Raw genomic sequence first — 20,886 nt, 5'->3', positions numbered from 1 at the left:
TGTAGCCATTTTGACCCTCCCCCCCCCCAATCAATTTTCCTCCGATAACCTGGGCTGGCCGTACGCTCGTTTGTCTAGAGGCCATGCATCTCTGAAACCGTGACACTGCAGCTGGGGCTGAAAGTCAGCACTACGACTTCTCTCAACTGGAAGATCCTTTTTGCAATCAGAGTTTTACGAGCTGTAACCCCTGATCACCATTAGGCATTGCGGAAGGGGGGGGGAGTAACCCTACCCTCCATGTGCTGGGGTATATCTGACGATCTCGTGTCAGGCCACGCAGGCTCTTCACAGTATAGCGGATACAAGCGGATTTCCTCCCGGTCTCTGCCAAGGAGTCCGCGGTGCCCAGGTGTTTACGGCGGAATCTCCCGATGGCACTTGGCAGTGAGATCCCTAAAACTGAGTCAGAGAGTGTGGGCTAGAGGGTATTCGAGGCAGACTTCGTGAAAAGTAGCAGAAAGAGGAAAGGCTCGTGGCCTTTAGTGGCGGGCCAATTGAGAAAGGGAACCCCCCCTAAGGTTGGGCTCCCGGGCGTCAAACAAGCCAGCCGATGCACATCTGGTCATGCGTCGAGACAGGGCTGGGCGTTTTCTACCCGCCTTGCCAAGTGCGGGCATTCTACAAAAGCGGGATAGAAAGCGCCTCATACCGCCTTATGAGGTGGCACTGCCGGGGACGTGGAGGCATGCATCGAGACGTGCGCTAACTATAACGGGAACAGGAAATCCGGGCTTCGGAGCCTTAGAACATAGAGAGTATGTGCAGGTTCACATAGGACTACCTAATAAGTGAATAGGAAATCTATCTAATCTATCTATCAAGGGGGGAAATAAAGCGGGGTCAGGAAGCAGGCCAGCGCCCACTTGAACCTGGGTCTGATATCAACAGTGCAAAGAAGAATGGTAAAAGGCGGGGGAGAGAGTGTCACATGATATCAAGAAGCCCTGCCCATCATCATCACGTCTTAAGATCCAGAAACACGTTGCTGGTTCCTGCTTTGACCTCTGATCCTCCTCTTCTTTCCCTCTCTTGCGTGCAAAAGTATAATGCAATGTGGAACGCTATCGGAGCAGAAACTAGGACGGGGGAAGAAAAAGAGAAATGAGAGATAAGAGAAAAACGCCCATTGAAAACCCCAGATATTGCATTGATATTGACCTCATTAATCCTTTTTTTTTCTCGTTACATCCCCTAGGTTCATTCCTCCTTTTGCATGCAAAGGTCATTGTGGATGAGAGCAAGTCTGGAGAGGGGAAAGAGGAAAACGCTGAAGACAGAAACAGTATGACAGAAAGTGGTCCAACGGCAGGGAGCCAAGCTTGGCTTGCACAGCCAAGGCTCCTCTACTGGGACGAGCAGGGAAGGTCTAGGGCCTCCATCCCAAATCCAAGTCCTTAAGATGAAAGGCTAAAAGGCTGTCGCTGCGTAGAACTGAAGACCTCCGGCATCCGACATTTAGACTTGCCAGACGGTTCGTAGCTTGGTAGCCACGTGAGAGGGCAACTGAGAGAGGAAAGAATCGAAGTTGGGTATCATGGTTTTGTAGCCTTGCAAGACTTGTTGACATGAAAGCTGGATATCCCGGTATTCATCCTGTTGGAGAGACCGGCTAGGGAACGAGGCGATGACTTCAAAAAATTCGCCAAGGCTCGACTCCATCGCTTGGGGATTCTTCATGACCACTTGGTTGAAGCCAAGGAAGCCAGATGCCTTCTCACGGCCAAACTCAATCTTCTTCATGGATTTCAAGAATGGACCGGCGTAAGAACTCAGGAGAGGCGCCATCTGGTCGGGCAGCAGAGACCCAAACGGCCGAGGGCGATGGCAGCGTTTTCGTTGACAGAGTCAATGATTTCCTCGTTGCTCATGATGACCAGAAGCCCTTGGTAGAGTTTCTCGATATGAGGAGCCAACGGAGCTTTCTCATTCACTGCAATCTCTCCACATGACCAGCAGGCATTGTTAAGTACGCTGAACCCAGTGTGTCGATCGTCATCACGGATCGAATCCAGATCAAGTTGCTTGATCAGCGCGGGTAGAATAGACGGGATATGGGGCTCCAGGTAAGGGAAGATGCTAATGGCACAGTCACCCAGGAGAGCATATGAGGACTGGCGCACTTCGTAGTTCTGGTCTTGCATACAGTAGACAAGGAGGTCGAAGAAGGAGGGTTGTGACTGGGCCACAAGCTCGCCACTCTTCTGAGGGTCGATGGCTTGGATGATCGCACTAAGGAGGTCGATACTGGTCACCAAGAAGTCCTTATCAGGTTCTTCCAATGTAGGGTTTTGTAAGGCCGCGATGGAGTCTTGAATATTCTGGTAAATAATCTTGATGCATCGCTGGAAAATTGGAGGCGCAAATGGCGCGAAGGCGTCACCATAAGCAGCAGAGATGTAGCCTAGACATTCCAGCAACGGGAAAATCTCTCGTGATTGGTCGGTAACCTGGTTGTATCGGTTCACGAGCGCAGGCATCAGAATGTCAACCAAATGAGGCTTGGCTAATTCGTTCATCACACACTCGGCAAGGGTCTGCACACAATCGTAGAGGATGTACATGTTCCTGTCCTTGTATTTCCCGAAGCATTGAACAAATTGGCGAAGAATAGGCTCACAGTAGGGGATCAGGTTGTCATCAGATTTCTCCTCCAAGCTTGCGAATGCAGATGCAGCAGCTTCTTGGACTTTCTTGTTGTTGTCAAGCATGCGGTGCAGAATACCTTCCATCATCGGTTCAAAAAACTGCTGTTTCTGCACAGGGTCCTGAAGATGTGACGCCCACTCGGAATAGCGTCCAAGACACCAGCAAGTAATCTGTCGCACAACGGGCTGCGCATCGTTCAAGAGAGAAATTAGGTATGGAACCAGCTCAGGCAAGTGAGGCTTAACAGCGTCCATGCAGCCATCCGCGACAGCTCCAAGAGTGAGGACAGCTGCCTCACGGTTAGGCCACTGTTCATGTCGCAGGGTCTCTTTAAGGTATGGCAGGATGATGCCAAAAATGAGATCATGGTATATGCTGGAGAAGACATCCAACGCAGCAGCAGAACACTTTCGCAGTGTCCAGTCGCCCTCAGGGTCGTCTCCAAACTCCGAGTCCTCAATTTCGCCTTCACTCAGATCGTCTTCATCTTCCTCGCCATTAGATTGCTGTTGCTGGGCGCCACCATTCGCTTGCTCGCCCTGTTTCGAAGTATCAAGCCGGGCAGCCTTGGATTTGGCGAATTGGGGCTTCAGATCCTCTGCGCGGTCCTCGGTGTCTGCATCATCCTCCTCGGCCATCAAGCGAATGACGTCGTCCTCCTCGTAGATCATGTTCTGGAGCAAAACGGGGATGACCTTGGGCATGTAAGGCGCCAAGGGCTGCTGTAGTCGCTGCTGCTCGCCAGCCACAATCCAGAATTCGGCGGCATCCAGCGCAAGCTCCGGGTCCTCTTGATTACCCTGCTGCATGAGGATGTAGTTCACAATCCCCTCCAGGTGAGGAACCAGCTTCTCTGGGGAGAATTCGACTAGCTGCGAGAATGACTGGCATACCATCTTTCGGACCTCGGTATCAGTATCGCCAGCCAGGTTGAAGAGTTGTGACAAGAACAGATCCAGCTGATTCATCAAAGCCGTAGGCTGGTGAGGGAGGAAGACATGAATGGCGTTCAATGCGAGAGAGCGCACACGAGAGCTCTGACTAGATGTAAATTCGAGGAGCTTGGGAATGATCACATCGAGCGGGCGCTGGCCCTGGTAATCGCGGTCCAAAACTTTCCGGTTGTCCTCGCATACCTTGAGAAGGGCTGCCATTGCGGACTCTTGGGTGTTCTTTGTTACGTTACCAGGAGAGTTACCCGCAAGGGAGAGCAACTGCTGAAGCACTTCCGGCCAACCAAGTAAACCGCCTCGCTGCACCAACTCGGTGATAATGCTGCCGGCGCCTCGCTGCACCTGACGGTCTTCATCCTGAAGGGCAACCAACGCGGCGGATCTGATATAAGCCAAGCTCTGCGGGGAGATTGTGTTATAGGCGACATAGAGTTTTGTTTTCATGTTCATAGCCGCGGCAAAGCGCACTGTAGCGTAGGTGACCTGATCAATTTCCAGACCGGGAGGGGGTTGGGGCGTCGAGAACAAATAAGTGATGTAGTTGACATAGTCGGGAGAAGAAGTTGCCTGCGAAAGCATCTATTCCAAGATCAGGGATCAGAATACATGGTCATATGTAGATTTTTGCGGTTCGTCGTCCTGGACGGGGGTAGGAGGGGGAGGAATTGCAGGAGCAGGGGAAAAAAAAGAACATACTTCTTCAGCCTGTTTCTGGACCGCTTGGTCCCTGCCATTCAGAGAATCTCTGAGGCAGTAAGCCAGCTGCCTCAATGGCTCATCCTGAGGTTGCCAATCCATGTTGTAGCAGTGTCGAGGCAAAATCGCGACCGTAAGAGTAAAAAAGCGAGTGGCACAGTGAGCCCCGCCAAGAATGTGGGAGTGGGTCCCCTTCCTCTCTTTTAGTTGATCAGCGATCGGCAGGTTCGCGAGTATTAGCACCGTTGAATAAGGGGTAAATGTGTAGAAACTGATTGAGGGGACACGCTTGTGGGTATAAAATACACCGAAGCTGTCAAATTTGCCCTCGAGCCACAGAGAAAAGATGTTGCCAGGCCTAAAGTGAGATTGGGGGACGAGGGTGTTGGCAAAAAAGTTCACCGCCTCCTCGGTAGTGCGGGCGGCTTGAAGTAATGAAGCCTCGGATCTTCCCTAACGAACGATCTGATCGAGGAGTTTTTCATGGCCTTTCATTTCAGTATTAAAATGATGTGGATGATAGCAGCCAATCTGAGTGATTAGAATCTTTGAACAGTCCAATATGCCTTCGAAGATTTTAGGCTCAAACCAATTTATCCTACCCGTAGTTAAATGATCTTTAGATGACATTTGGCCAGTCGCTTTTATGGAGGTACATATATATAAGAACGCACCCAGCTTGGGATAGTACGTCTATACCTTGGTGCCTTTATTGAAACCGCAGAGAAGAGACCGAAAACCTCACCTACATACATGCAAGTCAAGTCAACCTTCGACGCCCACAGCGAGTTGTTTCATAAAAAGAACTTACGCCCAGACCATCTTTTTGATATCGTAGACTAAATGCTCCAGAATACCGGTGCGCTTCTTCGCATCAGCCAAGGAGATAATGTCAGCGTGTTCGACCACAGATGCCTCAGTATTCTGACCATCACCAGCCAGCATCGCTCGCTCAATATCAGAACAGATCGATCGAACACGATCCAATTCACGCACACCGCCAGGGACAGATCCAAGACGGGGACTTGTTCGGGGATTATCCAGGGGAAGGGATTTGAACGCGCCGAACCGCAATGTCGCTCGCTTGCGGCCACGCAACCAGGAGATGAGGTCCCACTCGCCATTCTGAGAAGCAGGCTCTAGTGCCGCGGGAGAAATGTCTGTTTTCAGGGTACGGGTATTCACGCGCAAGGCATTGTCATCGCCGTCTCGGTAGACAATAACAAGCCCCACGTTCCGGCTTTCATCGGATTGACTGTCGGTCAAAATCGAGGTGACATAGGTACCATACTGGATGTGGACTATAGATCGAAGATCAATGCGTTCGAAGGATCGAACCTTGTCTGTCTCCCAGTCAAATCGGCAGTTGTATACAGCGGCATCTGTGAGCAGTAGGACCGACTCCTCGAACGGAAGGGTTCGTAAAGTATTAGGTTGGCGGGGAGTCAACATAGTCCATCCGCCCAGAAACTCCTCAGAGGGACTACTAATCACGATTTTGCAACTGGTATCAATGGCATTCTGTCGGATCTTCTGCACAGAAATTCCGGGGTCGGTGGTCTGGAGTGCCATGGAAAACTCATCGAAGACGGCCTCCGAAACATTGCCCAGCAGATAGTCGATGCAAGCCTGTGAAAAATAGTCGTTGACGATATTGTTGTAGTACCGTGTCAGGGTAAGTCCGAGGTCATTGAGCGCACCGCGGTAGTCCCGCTTTCTCGTCCGGGTGTAATCGCCCTTCAGCGCTCCAGTGGAGGAGTACTGCTTTGAGATGGCATCTCCGTTGTCCGCCCAGAGGATATTGAACCATTGTGTCGAGGAGTCACCACCGAAGTCAAGGTTTATGCCCTCTTCCCGGAGCTGATGCTCAAGAGCCCATTGGCCAAAGGCACACTGTGCCACGCCGGTGCGGTCGAGGCAGTCCATACAGTTCGTTCTGACAATACCAGTCTGTTTACGAATGATAGTGGCATCTTTGACACTCGTATATCCAAAATCATTCAGAGTGTCCTTCAGGCGGTCCACCAGACGAGACACGTTCTCGAATTTCATGCCACGGCATTCGCCATGGAAATCAAACCATTCCAAATTCAGTGGCACGCCATCTATACCACCATTCTTATTTAAAAATTCGGTGTAGCGCTGATACTGCTCGCCAACCTTCAGTTCGCCTCCATGTTTGTCGATCAGCGAGACGGCCTGGATTTTCCCATATCGCCGGCTCATTTCTCTGAAGTGTCGACCAAAAGCGAGCTGGTTCATCTCAGCCGACTGATGCATGTTGGGGATCGGCTTGAAAGCATATGGTGACTGCGAAAAATACAGAGGAATGGAGCCTCGGACCTGCAGATAGGAGTAGACATTGTGGGAGGGATCCCAGTCAGGAACGGAGAGGATCTGCTCCGTTTCGACCGTATTGGCAGTGTTGCCCTCGTCGTCAACGCCACGGCGCATGTAACGCACACCCGGGCGATTAACAGATCGTCGAGAGACCAAGGTCAACAGAAAGTTATGTTTTGGGGCTTGTGTCGTGACGTTGTTGGCATCTTGGCTTTCTCCGATTATTTGCGCAACGGGCTGCTCCTCAGAACCGGGAGATAATTCCTGTTTAGGAGCTGCAACTGTAAATTCTTTCTGTCCAACGAACCCCTGTAACAATGGCAATGCAAAAGAATGAAAGCCACTATCAATGAAGGGAGATACGAGATGATGGTTCCAAAAGTACTAAATAAGGCATTAGCTTCTTCATAATCATCATGCCTTGGATTCCCAAAAGCCTTGCGAATTCGGAACACCAACCTGAAGATCCACAGCCTTGTGCATAGGCAGTTGCCCTTTGGATAGCTCCTGCGCATGAAAAGACCGGGTAAGATCATAATCGTACGCGAAAAAGAAATTATGTGACGAAAACAGCAACTTGGTATACCGCAGCAACTTCGGCAATAGATCCATAGCCTGAGATTGCTCCCCCTTACCCTGCTCTTCAAGCTCACTCTTCACAGCCTCCTTCCCCACAGCCTCGGCCACATCTCCAGCCGGGGGATCCTCCCTCGACAGAGCCGGGCTCTCGTCAAACGGCGAGTCGGGCGGATTCTGCGAAAGCGCTCCAGGACGCGGCAGCCCCAGATTCTTCCTGGACAGCCAATTCGCCGCAAACCGGCCAAACCGTACTCGCTTCTCGATCACATCCTCCGCAATGCTACTTACGCTGGTATTGCGGGCATGGCGCGCGTCGCGGTCCCGCTCCGGCGACGCCGGCACGCTGCCAATCTCCGTCTCCGCAGCGTCGGTCACGTTGTCCGGGTTCTCCTCATCTGGCTCCGAGACCGCGTCTGAATCGCTCTGCGAGACCTCGTTGCGGGCCTGGGTAATGGCGCGCAGGGCGTCTGCCTGGGAGGAGACTGGGATGACGGCGACATTGGCGACGGCGTAGACGGGGCGGCCCTGGATCTGAGCAACCTGCTCACGCTGTGTGATGGAGATGAGGAAGGAGTACGAGGCGACAGATAAGAGGCCTGTATTAGATCTGTCAGAATGGTCCACATGCAGATGAAGGGGTGGTGGTGGCTGCCGCGCTTGGTAGGTTCGACATAGCACTACGTACCGACCAGGCCCCAGGACTCTAATGCATTGTGGGTTTCTAAGGACTGAAAGGTTGAGGTGGGTACAGCGGAGATCTTCTTCGATTTGTAGTCGATCTGGATTGAAGAGGCCTCGTTGTTGCTGCCGTTGTAGCGGGTGCCGTTTGCGCCGTGCGCGTGCAGAATGAGGCCGTCGGCCGCGGCGACGATAACGAGTTTCCGCAACAGACCCGGCATTACGCGGACATTAGGGATAAGGAGGGAGAGAGGACTGCTAGAGCGAGAAGGCTCTCTCCTGCCAGTGAGGGGAGGGGAGGTTCGGGCGCGAAAAGCTGCTGCAACAGCTGACTACATCATCGGGAAGCCAGACAGCCCCACGTGGGACGTCATGATCGATTGCGAATTGCAATTTTCATACGACGATCTGCTATGTACATGATGCCTCGCCTTGCCAGATCTCACTGATAAATGTAGGAAAGGGGGGAATTGAGCAAATGAACAACCAAAAAGGAAAACAAAGCAGTTCAAAAGAAAAAAAGAAAGAAAGAAAGAAAGAAATCAACCATTTAGAGAACCCCAGAGTCATATCCAATCGTTTCATACGGGCATGTCCAGTGCCTGCTACGAGATTGTCCGAGTATCAATCTCCACTCGGGCATTTTGGAGGAAACAATAAAAATACAGGGTGCTCGATGAGAGCGCAATGCAAGAGAGGCCAGGGGCGGCTGGAACTCGGGATAAGGGAGAGCGACATTATCGCCGCAGTAACTTCGTAATGGGAGGGTGATATATCGTCAGAGCCGATGTCACTCAGAGGCTCAGATCTCAGATCTGCGAGTTCCTCTTGGTATGGAGAGCTGTACGCTCACGGTTCGCCTCGGTGTAGGTTGGCCCGGGGCCCCCGTCGCTATCTTCGGCCAGATCCTCCAGGCCGATACCTGAGTTGTTCTCAAGGTCATATGAGTGGATCAGCCCTTCGCGATCGCCACTTCCGTTTAGGAAAGCAATACTCGACGAGCTGCGGCGAGACTGCATTGATCGGCGAGTTTGGAAGCTCGAGATGGCGTCGGTTGGGACTCCGTCCTCGAGTTTGCCATTGCTGGCGTCCTTCCCATCTGGGTCATGTCGCGACAAGTTAAGGAGGTAAACGCCGGTGAAAATGATAAGGAACCCGCAGAGCAAGGAAATCGTGTTCACGGCGTCTGTGGTGTTAAATCCCTGGAAAAGGATGAATGAAGCGCAAAGTGTAGCGGTCGTAAATGTCACGTAATAGAGAGGGTTCACACTGTTTCAAATAGCAATGATTAGAGCCCATGGACGATACATCGGGCCTGAAAGTTCCCCACTCACATAGAGGTTGAGAATGAGTTCAACGCTTTATTGATATAGTTCATCTGAGTCAAGATGCAGAATGCGGTAACGATGGCGAAAACGTAGGTAGAGGCGTGGACAAATTGGTTGTTACCACCAAGTGTCAGTTTCACTGCAATACCGAATGCCTTGACGGACATGACAGAGATCGAGCCGACCGTGGAGCAAATCGAGATAAAAATGAGGGGGTTCTTCTTTCCGTGCACGGGGGCGACTCGGTAAATCATAATAGTAGAGAAAATGGCGACCACTAGGCAGTATAGCAGGAAGCCTTCATTGCAATTAGTGAACAAGGTGCGAAACCCGGGGAAGCGAGCGTACCTGGCTTGACAGCATATGCAAGGATCTCGTCGATGCGCTCGACCGGCTTGTCTGGAGGGGCATGGAGAACAATGACGACTGAGCCGAGCAGACACATAGCGCACCCCAGCTTGCCCAGCGTTCCTAACCGCTCGTGTAAGAAATAAGATCCAAGGACCGCACTGGACTTGTCAGTAATTACCCGTCTCTCGCCGGACTATGACGCATACCCGATTAGAACGCTCAGTGCACCGAGGGGAGTGACTAGAATAGCGGGCGCAAAGGCATACGCGGCGAAGTTGGCCACTTCACCGAGGGCGACTGTTGTGATGATTGTTAGCCCTCCCGCTGCGTGTCCTGACAGGGCGTCTCCGTACGTGTGATGGTTCCTCCCCACCAGATAGGACTCTTCAAATATGAGAATCCTTCGCCTTCAAAGCCGTGTCTCTCCGAGGCATGCATTAAACCCTGTATCGAACCGATTAGCCCTCCCCGTCCAAGGTATGAGTGATCCCATTGCCGTCGCTCAGTCAATCCGCCCTCCACAGCTTCTTCTCGTAGCTGTAGCTCTCGTGGTCCGGTGTTTTTGCGATCGATCGTACCTTCTTTGTGATAACGAAACTCGTGCCTAGTCCTGGAGTCAGTGAACGGTTTGCAAGTCTACAGGAGCGAGCGCCATACCGATGGCCATTGTGGAAAGGATGGCCAATATGAGGCCGATGTATCTGTTTCGCGGAGCGCCAACTGATTAGCGCATGTTCCCATGTAGCGACGCATAGCGCTGAATAGACGCAGGGCACGAGCATACTTGTCTGGAAGCATGATGAGTGGGAGGAGCCGGGTGCCCCTACGGTCGATAGGCCTCCAGTGCCAACAATGAATTCGGGAGGGGGGGGGGAATAGAAAAGAGCGACTTGGTTAAGCACGTAACAAATGAGGGAGAAACAACGAGCCCGCCCGAGATTTCTGATGCAGGATGATGAGTAAGGAGAGGCGTCAAAGAAGAAGAGTCTGGGCTGATGGTGCCTGCGTGCGGTGGGGTTCCCGTTTCGAGGACCGATCGGGGACGCGTAAGTTCGTATGAGGAAAACGGCGGGTGACCGGACGGTTGTTGATGTTTGGCCCCCTACTGCGGCTGGGCTCTAGTAGATCTGGCTATTACGATCCAAATCCAAGGCGATTAGAGTCAATTGACCTGCAGGAAGATTCTTAGGGGTTCTTGGCTCGGGGGGGACGAAGTACTGCACAATTTCAGGAATCTCTTGAACCTTGGGATTGTGCCGTGGTGATCGTCGTTTCACATCGATCTGACCCCAGCCGCTTTCGGTGCCAAAGTTCCAGGGCTTGCTGAGCCACCAAGGCTCCTGGGATCCACCTGCTACGCTGTCCTTTTCTTGTCTTCTGGCCTGATTTTACAAGCCAAATTTACACTTTGTTCGGAGTACCTGTTGGGAAGTGTCCAATCAGCCACATGTTCTAAAGATAAGCTCTGGCCAACGCTTGCGGGCCCCCGGGTATACAGCTGCCTAGCTATGTTCCGACCGAAAGCGTATCTTCGGAAACCTCAATTGCTGAGGAAGATTGCTGTGTGTCACCACTCGGCTAGAACTCCACACTCTTCACAAGTCGCTTCTAAGTGGGGTGTGGCATAGAATCCCCGGGTTCGCCGTCTGGAGCCGATTTGCAGTCTGGCCCCTTGGCTGCATTCCCCAGCACTCCTGGACGTACTAGGAGAGCTTCCATACATGCTGGTCAACAAGAAGGAGACACCAGAAGAGACAAGAAGAGACATTCGCTTTGTGTCCCACATGCGTGTGTCTACAAATTAAGAAGGTTCAGTACAAATTTCCCCAAGAACTCGATAACAATGCCATTCATGGGACTTGGCTTTGTTCCCGGCGTCTCCGTCTTTTATACCTTTCAAGGGTACCATTCTCGCCCTTGGAGCTAGGGGGGACCATGCATGCTTTGAATCTGTGCGCTCGTTGCGACTTGCCTTTCAAGGGAACTACAAAAAGATTGAAAGATGAAAATACCTTAATCGTATATCACCCGTCATTCGTCACAGTATTTCCGAGTCAGAGTGCTCTATATATTGTCATGCAGTTCCTTCTTCCAAATGAGTTTGCTGGTGAGAGAGCTCAAGCTGTAGACGGAGGACTTGGAGGTCGCTACCGGCTCTGGTTGCCAAGTCATGTTCACCCCATGGGATCTCTCCCCAATTCACTATTCTGTTCTTCGAACAGCCACCTGGAGAATGGTTCATCTAATACACAGGCATTGCCCTCAAATTCGTTGGCGCTCCCTTGGCGCCGCAGCTCGCTGTTGTGGACCCAAGCGGGGCATTTTGAAGAATCAAGAGTCCCCGCCGCTCTGTAAGCCTCATCCAGACTCACTACCTAGTACTCGTAGAAGTACTGATACATCTTCAAACTCCACCGGTGCCTGTCCGTCAACGGCCTCTCATCGCAGTCTATCCAGTTGCAGTATCTGTAGGTTGCCTCTTGAGATTTGGTTGACAATTTTTGATAATATCCTCATGGACAACCCTCGTCTGACCCATATCGTTATCTGCACTTTCGTCCAACTATCGAAAGTCTGTCTGACCATGGAGGAGTGGGTGAACTTCTACTTTCAACTGCGAATGACCCGCAAGTATTTATTCCGAACAATGGTTGAGACCAAGTACCACGAGCTCCCCCTGGGACGCTTCGCTTGGCCGGGAGTACCAGGATCTTGGTACAATATTAGTCCCCTGGACGAGGAACCTGACGTGATTACGCAGATTATACAGGCAGACTGCCCTCCCTGCTTTGAATGGATCCGCAAGTGGGCCCCCCCGTGTTGCCGCCACTGGGTTCAACGAGCATAATTGGAGCTTTATATCTCTTGCCGTGCATTCGAAATCAATTCTGATTCTGCGCCACTTTTTCAGGCAGGATCCAGAATGCATCGAGCTCTTAATTCAAAGAGCGAATCCGGGATTCGGTGCCTATGCCCCGATGGGATACCTTGCCTTAACACTCGACGTGCGTTTCGTGGAGCAGGTCTTCGAAATGCTGAAGCCCCATCTCCATGAGCTCAAGGTGAAATTGAAAAGCCGAGAGCACATAGTTTTCCCACCCATTATTAAATATTCCTTTTGCAAATTCGTGACCTCAGCAATAGCGGAGCAGTTCAAAGAGTTGGGCGTTTTGATCTATGATTTCGGTGAATGTCCTTCACAAGGCAATCCATACCATGCGGCAGCCTCAAATAATGCTGCATTTCTCGATTATCTTTGGCGCAACCTGGACATTCCTCCATATGCGCCGAATAGGCATGGTGACAGCCCTCTCACCATTGCTCAACGAGGCCATAATGCCGAAGCAATCAGATGGTTCCGACTCAAGCGTCTTCTTCAAGTGGCCACTCTGAGGCAGATAAAGCCTGCTCCGCGTATTTATATCGCAATCTGATGCTGAGCTCTGCATTACTTGCTTTTAGCGAGTTGGTTAGGATTTCAATTTCATTCCTGTCGATGGCAGTTCTTCAGCTGCAATTCTCATAATGGTCAACTGAGTCCTTAGCAATTAAACAATAGCCGTACATTAAACCATATACCTCATTATATGGCCATTTTATTCCAATAACCCGTAAGGACTTGGTAACATGGAGTGCCTCCCTGTATGCTCCGCAAACCGTACCCCAGTCTGTCAACCCCACACTTTTCCACCAAGAAGGTGCAAGCTGTTTCCATAGCCGGACACGAACCGCGGCTCATTTTCTTCATCTCTTTCAAAGAAAATAGACCCCGGGAAGTCCGAGCCTGAGCCCTGTTAACTTTGTAGCAAGCATTGCACGATGACATCCCATCCAGCTGCCACTCGTAAACTATGGGAACCGGTCAGTCCCCAGGCCACTCAGATTTGGAAATCCAAGGAAATTCTCGAAAAAGCCAAAGGTATAAAACTTCCCGACTATAATGTGGTATACGAATGGTCCGTCGCAAACAGAATAGAATTCTGGGAATTCTGCTGGAACTACTCCCCCATAATCCATGAGGGTAATTACCAGAGTCTCACCGATCCACATGCTCGCATCGACAGCATTCCAGACTGGTTCCCGGGGGTTTGTCTCAACTATGCAGAAAACATCTTCTTTACAGCGGGACATCCAGGTCACGCGCCTTCAACTGTAACAACCATTGCCCTCACTGAAGTCCGCGAAGGCGATGCTGAGTCGAATGTCAATCTCATCTGGCGGGGACTGCGACAAAAAGCCGGTCGACTATCCCAACCCCGGAAGTCTGGAGTTTTATTATCACTTTGCAGAGATTGAGAAGCTGGCTCATCCCCAAGCGAGGCTATAGACCGAGGGGCGTTTTGGCATCGTCCAATTACAATTCAGTCCACTACTTGGGCCAGGCGAAAGGCGTCTCACGTAAGAGTCTTACCTGTAATATCTTTGGAAATACACTGGTAGTCCGAGTTCGTGCTTGCAGCACACTCCAAGTTGCTTTACTGGGTTGCCTCTCATCTTAGATTATCCTAAGCTGTAGCAGTGCCATGTAAGCGCTTACTACCAAGATGGCAATTTTACCTTTGACAAATTTGGAACTGGAAATTTCTGGAGTCATGGATCGAGCCTTTTCTTTGGAGCTCTTGAGTCCTAGTAGTTGTCCCGCACGTTTATGATCTGCTGCCAGTGAGCCGCCGCTCCTCGAAGGTCCGAGCTGGCTTGTGGGGGTAAATTTCAAGTTTCCGCTGCCAGTAACAAAGCCCGCATCAGAGCTTGAGGAGCGGGTTCTCCAGGCCTCAAGTTGGAGTCTAACTTCAAATTCGGACATCTCGAGGCCCGAACTCCGCAATTGGGGCGCTTTTGCAGACCAAAGCCCGTCCCAGCATAACCAAATAAATAACGCCCGCCTCCCTGCGTAGTCTGCCCTATCAAACCAGAAATATCCAGTGGTCCGACTTCGTTGGACTTCCTATTACAAGTACAGCAGAGCGCCCCGTGTTGACCCCGCGGGACCCACGATTTAGTCAGGAATTTCCTGGGGTACCCCGGAACGCCCGCGTCTTCCAACATTATAACCCCGAAGATCAAACTCCGCGAGTCAACCCCCACAGTATATCGAACCTGGCTCATATGGTAGCCCCGCCACCTTTGCTCTTAGCCCATTTTTACATATACCGCCAAAATGCATCAAACCACTGAAGTATATCATCCGATTGACCCACCAGTGCACCTAGACATCCTGTCATCCAAGCCTCTGGACCCTTCACACCCTCAACCCACGCTCGTTTACTTCCATGGCGGCGGACTCACCGCAGGCTCGCGGCACGTACAAGCCCAGGCTCTGCTACCACAACTACTGCTCGCGGAAGGCTGGGCGATAGTGTGCCCCGACTACCGTCTTCTTCCGGAGTCAGGCATTCCCGAAATCCTACAAGACCTGCACGAACTCGAGAAATGGCTGCTGCAATGCAAGGCCGGCATCGATGTAAGCCGGCTCGTCATGGCAGGATCCAGTGCGGGGGCCTTTGTTTCCCTGCTCGCCCTCACGTCCTGGCAAAGCGTTAAGCCGCGGGCGTTTTATTCGCAGTACGGCATGGTCGATACGGCCGGGGAGTGGTATCGTCGGCGGAAGGATGATACGACTGTCTTCGGGAATATCCCGGCCAGCGCGCTGGTCGAGGACATGTTTACCCAGTACTTCCAGCCCGGACGGCTGCAGATTACTGCTGATGCCTTGGCTGTGTTGGTGCCAGATAGTCGGGGGGGGCTTGTTCTTGTGGATGTTGAAAGAAGGTATGGTGAACGTGACATTTTGCTCTTTGGGCGCACGTCTTCGTACATGCCGATTAATGTGTTCGCCAGGTCGGTTGGGGCCATTTATCAGCAAGTCTATGAAAGCTGCCACAGGTGTTGAAGGCCCTCTGGATCTAATTGGGGCATCTTTTCCTCCAACGATTATTATACACGGCACTGGTGATTCAATCGTACCCTTGAGTGACTCTCGAGCGTTGCAAGCCACGCTCCAGCGGGTAAATGTGCAAGTGCGCCTAATTGAGGCCGAGGGGGCCGAGCATGGATTGGCTCCGCAAGAGAATTATCGGGATGCCTTAACGGAGGCTGCGTGTTTTCTCAAAGAGCACGCTGCCATTTGAGCTGGGGATCTGGGGGATGACTGTTTAGATGGCAGAAGAGACATACAAACGTGGTTGATAAATGGAAACTGACGACTGACAATAGACCAAACGGGTCATTATGAGTACGGCTACCAGACTTAAATATACGAGACTACATATATTCGTTGAAAGTCGTAAACAGAACTTGTTGTATTTCAAATTCCCCGCAGCTGATAAATTTTGTAGGGTCATGATCGCTGATACGCCACGTAAAGATAGACTGGCTGCTCAAACTAACGCCTATCGACGCCTTGCCCGGAATTATGCTCGAAATGGTATCACGGAATGGCGCGGCAAAAAAAAAAGAGGAAGCAAAAACACATGTGTAAAGATCTCCGGGAGGCTTGCATGGTCGTTTGCTACAACCTGGGCTGACCCTAATTCGTTCTCGAGGACAGCGGACAGGCAGGTAGGCGTGCTGTCCGGAGGCGGAGGATGGAAACGGAGAGGGGTTGGTGTTACATACCTAGAAATTCAATCTTTCCTTTTGTAGAGGTCTCTGGAGCCATCATCGCTGCTGGGATGGGGAGAAATTAGTAGTTCCGGGCGTTTCTGGTCCATATGTAAGACTTTCGGCACCAGAACACGGGGAGAGTGAAGCAAAGGATGTGTGTTGAAGGATGACGGAGCGACAGGAGCAACGAGTATGAGTCTTACTCAGACCGGCGGCGTTTCATTTCGGGCGTGGTAAAATCCTCGATATCCCACTCGTCTTCCTCTTCGCGGGATCGTTTGATAGAGTGGGTGTCGAGTGTATGGGAGTCATTAGTAGAGGAGGGGTCAATTTCACCCAGCTCGAAGTCCTCCGCCTCGTCAAAAGCGTCGTTGAAGGTATCGTTGTTGTCTTGGTGCGATTCAGCGATACCGTCCCCAAGAGCACCGTCGGCAAAGTCCTCTTCGGGGAAGGTTTCACCTTCGCCTCCGACCTGGTCATTGTGATCGCCCTTGTCGGCCTTGGAAGGAGTCTTCATCAAATCCTCCTCGACACCAAGAAGATAATCCTCGGGCTCTGGAGTTTGTCTGCCAAGGACCTGGGGATTCTCAACAGGAATATCGTTCGCAGTAGCCTCTAATTCTTCGGGCAAATCGTTGGCGTCGGCGACGTCCTGACCATCGTCATGGGTAGAAGCCAAGCCGTCATCCTTGCCTTGCTCGGAGGCACGTGTATCTTGGACCTCATGAGAATCTTCACCCTCGTCACCCGGCTGATGGTCTTGGTACTCGCCTTCCTCCACTTCCTCAGGAGCATCTTCTGTGTAGTACGTTTCGGTTTCGACCTCTTGAACGTCGGCCTCTTGGTAGTCTTCATCCGGAGCATGATATTCTCCGTCATTGTCGGGCTCGTGGTCAAATTCTTCCTCATGTTGTTCATCCTGTCCAACTGAGGTAGGTGCAATGGTAGTTGTGGACTCCGTTTTTGGCTCCTCGGATTGGTCGCGTTCTTTACCCTGGGTTTCCTGTGTGGCATCTCCATCTTCCTGGACACCTCCGTAGGACTCATCTTGATCATGTGGTGAACCAACATGTTCTTCAACATCCGCTTCAGCGCCTCGTGCTACGTTTTCACCCTGGGCATGGGCATCAAGGGCTTCGTTGGACTGGTCCTGGCTGACATCCTCATGAGAACTGCCTTCCAGATGCTCACCTTCAGCTTCTTGATCCGCTCCATCATAGCCGTCCAAGCCCCATGGCTGGATTGTCGAGAGACCCTGGCCCTTGTTCGCAGCGGATTCCAAGCTGTTAATCTCAGATTGAAGGTCAGGTTTGGTTGAAAGGCTCAGGTACAGAGCGTCTGGTTCTCCTATGTTATCATTACGACAAAGTCTAAGATAAATGCTCAGGATTCGATGCAGCGTTGTCTTGGACGTGTGAATAGAGTCCTGGGGAAAGGTTAGAATAATACAATTTCGAAAATATGTCAGATGTACTTGCCTCTGTGAGTCGGATACCCAGGGAATCGATATCAATGACTAGAACTTCGTCTTCATTGACATTATCAAGAAGAATACCACGTAAAGCACCAAAAAGTTTATCCAAGGTGTCATATGCCAAGTCTTCATCGTGCAGAAAGAACGTCTCCACGGAATCACCCTCGTGTGGCGGGAAGAGGGAAATCTCGTTTTCTTGATAGAGGACTTTGACAGGATGCAGGGTTTCTTCATCGTTGCCGAGCGCAGAGCCATCTTGTGCCTCGGACGCTGTAGGGCCCTCGTTCCTGTCAACATAGGTTTCATCCGCTGTACCCCCTGCTTCGTATGAAGCTGCAGATGCAGCCGCATAAGGGGCATCAGTATTCTCTTCCTTTTGGGCAGTATCAGTTTCCCGCTCTTCTGAGGTTGGGACAGTTTCTTTGGTTACTTCATCGAAATTCTCGCCAATATCTTTCTTCTCATTATCAGCGCTAGCGGGGTCATCGGCATTGTCGTCATAATGTCTTGGAGGACGATCAGAGCCAACTGCCTCAGCTCTATCAGGCTCCGAGGGGGCATGTTCAGTAGGCTTTGTTACTTCATCCTTGATTTCCACGGGAGCGGGGCCGGAAGGAATTTCTTGGATATTTTCTGTTTCGATAGGCGCCTCGACCGTTTCGGAGGGGACTTGCTCAGGTTGGACTTGCTCGTTCTGGACGGGCTCCACGTTTTCGACGTTAATGGTAGGAATGGGGACGGAGCGGCTGCTGGGACAGCATCCTCTAGCATTTCAGCTTCCTGGGTGACTTCTTCAAGCTGGAGATCAACGTCTTGGTCATTATCAGGGACATTATCGGCATCGATCATCGAGCCTTCAGAAGAGGCTTCGTCGACCATATCGGCATCATCGGTTGGGTCATCCGGGAAGAGTGACGGGTGGGCTGTGCTGAACAGATCCTCAGCACCTAACATGTCACTGTCCATATTGGAAGCTTGGTCTCGATCATCCATAAGATCGATATCGATATCGAAGTCATCGCCTTGCCCCTGGTAGGGAGACGCCATTTCGAGATCCTCACCCGCAGGGACATCCATGGCGGGGAATGCTAAGGAAGAAGTTGTCATGGCACGAAACACAGACGCGTCGTATAGCAAAGGCTACCAGCGAAATAAATGGGCGTCTACCAGGTTGTAACCATGAGACAAGTGAAATGAAAGTGCTCAGAACCTAGAAGATAAGCTTGCTCTGTGTCAAAGAGCCCACCGATGTGACCTTTGGCAAATGACGGTAGGTGAAAGTAGAAGGAGAAGGAAGAGAAAAAGTCGAGGCCGCGACGGGCTAAGCGAAGGGGGGGGATTTGCCGGTGCACGGACCACCCGAAGAGAACAGAGTAGCTGCCCGCTAACTCGCAACTCCATCACCAAACAGGGGCTCCCCGCGAAATCAACGGTTTCTTTCCACTCTCTTCCCTTGTTTCTGTGAAGGCTACTCATCAGCACATCGGACGCCATGGTATGTGGCGCCATTACCACTTCACAGTTTGCGGTTCCCTCCTTTGTGCACATGAACTGACTAGCCCACGTAACATGACAGGTCGTTCTCGCAGCGTCGATATGTACCCGTGGAGGGAAGGCCGTCCTCTCCCGTCAATTTCGCGATATTTCCCGCTCCAGAATTGAGGCGCTCCTGGCATCTTTCCCCAAGCTTGCGGACTCTGGCACCCAGCACACTACTGTTGAGCAGGACAATGTGCGCTTTGTGTACCAGCCATTGGATGAGCTGTACATTGTCCTGATCACCAACCGCCAGTCGAACATTCTTCAGGACATTGATAGTCTGCATCTGTTTGCTCAGGTGACAGCCAGCATCTGCAAGAGCTTGGACGAGAGGGAGATCCTCCGCAATGCTTTTGAGCTGTTGAGCGCATTCGATGAGTTGGTCACACTGGGATACCGGGAGAATCTGTCCTTGTCACAAATTAAGACATTCCTGGAGATGGAGAGTCATGAAGAGAGGATTCAAGAGATTATTGAACGGGTATGTCAAACTCACTGCCACTGGGGTGTGCCTCCTACTAAATCGTGTCCTCGTTAGAACAAAGAGCTTGAGGCGAGTGAAGAGCGTAAACGCAAGGCCAAGCAACTTGAGATGCAGCGCAAGGAAGCTGCTCGCTCAGGTAATCGAGGCATTCCCCCTCGCGCACCGTCCTATCCCGCCTACACACCTCCTGCGCGTCCATCAGCGCCGGACTCTTATGACTCTTATGAGGCAGAGAAGAAAAAGACGTTTGCCAAGTATGTCGCAGTGCTGTCAGAGCCATAGATTTATAACTAATGCTGTTTTATTTTAGGCCTCTCCCCACTCGCGGCAAGGGTATGCAGCTCGGAAAGAAGTCCAAGGCCACTGATATCTACGAAAAGGTCCGTGGAGAGCTAGGCCCTCAAGAGGAAGACACCCCTCTTGTTACCCCACAGGTTTCCACGCCTGTCCAAGAACCTGTCTCAGCCCGCCAGTCTCTAAATGCGGATCGTGAGCCCATCCATGTCACTATTGCTGAGACCATTTCTGCGACTCTTACCCGCGAAGGCGCCTTGAAGTCATTTGAAGTCAAGGGAGACCTTCAGCTCCGTATTACCGATCCAGCTTTCACCAAATTACGCCTCGATCTGCAAGCCATTCCAACGCATGGTGCCCAGTTCCGAACCCACCCCAATGTCGATAAGGCTCTCTTCACCAACACCTCCGCGATCCAGCTCAAGGACACAACCAAGCGATTCCCCGCGAACAATGCCATTGGGGTTTTGCGGTGGCGTGTGGCTAGCTCGGCTGACAATGCCGATATTTTACCCATTACCTTCACGGTCTGGGTGAACAAGGGATCGGACTCAACCACTGTGACCGTCGAGTACGAGCTCACGGGCTCTGACAGTCTGCGTGATGTTGTTGTCACTATTCCATATGGCGCAACTGAGCCTGCTGTTTCCAGCTTCGATGCCGTTTATGAGGTCTCTGGAGACAGCATTGACTGGAACATCGGCGCTGTTGATGAGTCAAACGCTTCCGGTAGCTTCGAGTTTGAATCTACCGATGGCGACGAGAACGAGTTCTTCCCTATGAGCGTTCGTTTCACCAAGACCCAGCCATTCGTCGAGGTCGATGTTACTCGAGCTTCCCTTCTAGAAATGGAGGGCGAAGAAACCGGATTCTCCAAGGATATCCGTAGTGTTGCAGAGAACTTCCTCATCGAGTGAT

The 20,886-nt window shown here is 51.6% G+C and overlaps 10 protein-coding genes across 10 annotated transcripts; 5 read left to right on the top strand and 5 right to left on the bottom strand.

Annotated features, from left to right (window-relative positions):
* Positions 1 to 1,458: 1,458 nt before the first annotated feature.
* Positions 1,459 to 4,400, bottom strand: N7468_007521 (putative importin beta-2 subunit; the record flags this gene model as incomplete). The annotated part of the gene is made up of 3 exons (XM_058476817.1): positions 1,459 to 1,788; positions 1,845 to 4,181; positions 4,299 to 4,400. The coding sequence occupies 3 exons, from the start codon at positions 4,398 to 4,400 to the stop codon at positions 1,459 to 1,461; spliced, it is 2,769 nt and encodes a 922-aa protein (XP_058329707.1).
* Positions 4,401 to 5,105: 705 nt separating this feature from the next.
* Positions 5,106 to 8,116, bottom strand: N7468_007520 (uncharacterized protein; the record flags this gene model as incomplete). Its single annotated transcript, XM_058476816.1, has 3 exons — positions 5,106 to 7,022; positions 7,098 to 7,813; positions 7,903 to 8,116. 3 exons carry the CDS (start codon positions 8,114 to 8,116, stop codon positions 5,106 to 5,108), a joined length of 2,847 nt encoding a protein of 948 aa, XP_058329706.1.
* A 588-nt stretch (positions 8,117 to 8,704) lies between these two features.
* Positions 8,705 to 10,241, bottom strand: N7468_007519 (DUF803 domain membrane protein; the record flags this gene model as incomplete). Its single annotated transcript, XM_058476815.1, has 7 exons — positions 8,705 to 9,164; positions 9,230 to 9,521; positions 9,572 to 9,732; positions 9,781 to 9,871; positions 9,928 to 10,018; positions 10,153 to 10,178; positions 10,232 to 10,241. 7 exons carry the CDS (start codon positions 10,239 to 10,241, stop codon positions 8,705 to 8,707), a joined length of 1,131 nt encoding a protein of 376 aa, XP_058329705.1.
* Positions 10,242 to 12,089: 1,848 nt separating this feature from the next.
* N7468_007518 (uncharacterized protein) lies at positions 12,090 to 12,422 on the top strand (the record flags this gene model as incomplete). The annotated part of the gene is made up of 1 exon (XM_058476814.1): positions 12,090 to 12,422. One exon carries the CDS (start codon positions 12,090 to 12,092, stop codon positions 12,420 to 12,422), a length of 333 nt encoding a protein of 110 aa, XP_058329704.1.
* A 130-nt stretch (positions 12,423 to 12,552) lies between these two features.
* N7468_007517 (uncharacterized protein) lies at positions 12,553 to 13,008 on the top strand (the record flags this gene model as incomplete). Its single annotated transcript, XM_058476813.1, has 1 exon — positions 12,553 to 13,008. One exon carries the CDS (start codon positions 12,553 to 12,555, stop codon positions 13,006 to 13,008), a length of 456 nt encoding a protein of 151 aa, XP_058329703.1.
* Positions 13,009 to 13,393: 385 nt separating this feature from the next.
* N7468_007516 (uncharacterized protein) lies at positions 13,394 to 13,870 on the top strand (the record flags this gene model as incomplete). The annotated part of the gene is made up of 1 exon (XM_058476812.1): positions 13,394 to 13,870. The coding sequence occupies one exon, from the start codon at positions 13,394 to 13,396 to the stop codon at positions 13,868 to 13,870; it is 477 nt and encodes a 158-aa protein (XP_058329702.1).
* Positions 13,871 to 14,069: 199 nt separating this feature from the next.
* Positions 14,070 to 14,378, bottom strand: N7468_007515 (uncharacterized protein; the record flags this gene model as incomplete). Its single annotated transcript, XM_058476811.1, has 1 exon — positions 14,070 to 14,378. The coding sequence occupies one exon, from the start codon at positions 14,376 to 14,378 to the stop codon at positions 14,070 to 14,072; it is 309 nt and encodes a 102-aa protein (XP_058329701.1).
* A 354-nt stretch (positions 14,379 to 14,732) lies between these two features.
* On the top strand, positions 14,733 to 15,702 carry N7468_007514 (alpha/beta hydrolase; the record flags this gene model as incomplete). Its single annotated transcript, XM_058476810.1, has 2 exons — positions 14,733 to 15,306; positions 15,413 to 15,702. The coding sequence occupies 2 exons, from the start codon at positions 14,733 to 14,735 to the stop codon at positions 15,700 to 15,702; spliced, it is 864 nt and encodes a 287-aa protein (XP_058329700.1).
* A 674-nt stretch (positions 15,703 to 16,376) lies between these two features.
* On the bottom strand, positions 16,377 to 18,728 carry N7468_007513 (uncharacterized protein; the record flags this gene model as incomplete). Its single annotated transcript, XM_058476809.1, has 3 exons — positions 16,377 to 17,515; positions 17,652 to 18,324; positions 18,408 to 18,728. The coding sequence occupies 3 exons, from the start codon at positions 18,726 to 18,728 to the stop codon at positions 16,377 to 16,379; spliced, it is 2,133 nt and encodes a 710-aa protein (XP_058329699.1).
* Positions 18,729 to 19,143: 415 nt separating this feature from the next.
* On the top strand, positions 19,144 to 20,885 carry N7468_007512 (coatomer subunit delta; the record flags this gene model as incomplete). The annotated part of the gene is made up of 4 exons (XM_058476808.1): positions 19,144 to 19,146; positions 19,228 to 19,671; positions 19,729 to 19,928; positions 19,985 to 20,885. The coding sequence occupies 4 exons, from the start codon at positions 19,144 to 19,146 to the stop codon at positions 20,883 to 20,885; spliced, it is 1,548 nt and encodes a 515-aa protein (XP_058329698.1).
* Between the last annotated feature and the right edge of the window lies 1 nt (position 20,886).

Source organism: Penicillium chermesinum, assembly GCF_028974085.1.
Source record: "Penicillium chermesinum strain IBT 19713 chromosome Unknown utg000005l:1.0-4115287.0:1.0-4118363.0, whole genome shotgun sequence".
In the NCBI taxonomy this organism is placed as follows: domain Eukaryota; kingdom Fungi; phylum Ascomycota; class Eurotiomycetes; order Eurotiales; family Aspergillaceae; genus Penicillium; species Penicillium chermesinum.
Note: the sequence above shows the minus strand (reverse complement) of the source record. Positions and strands in the feature narration are given on the sequence as shown.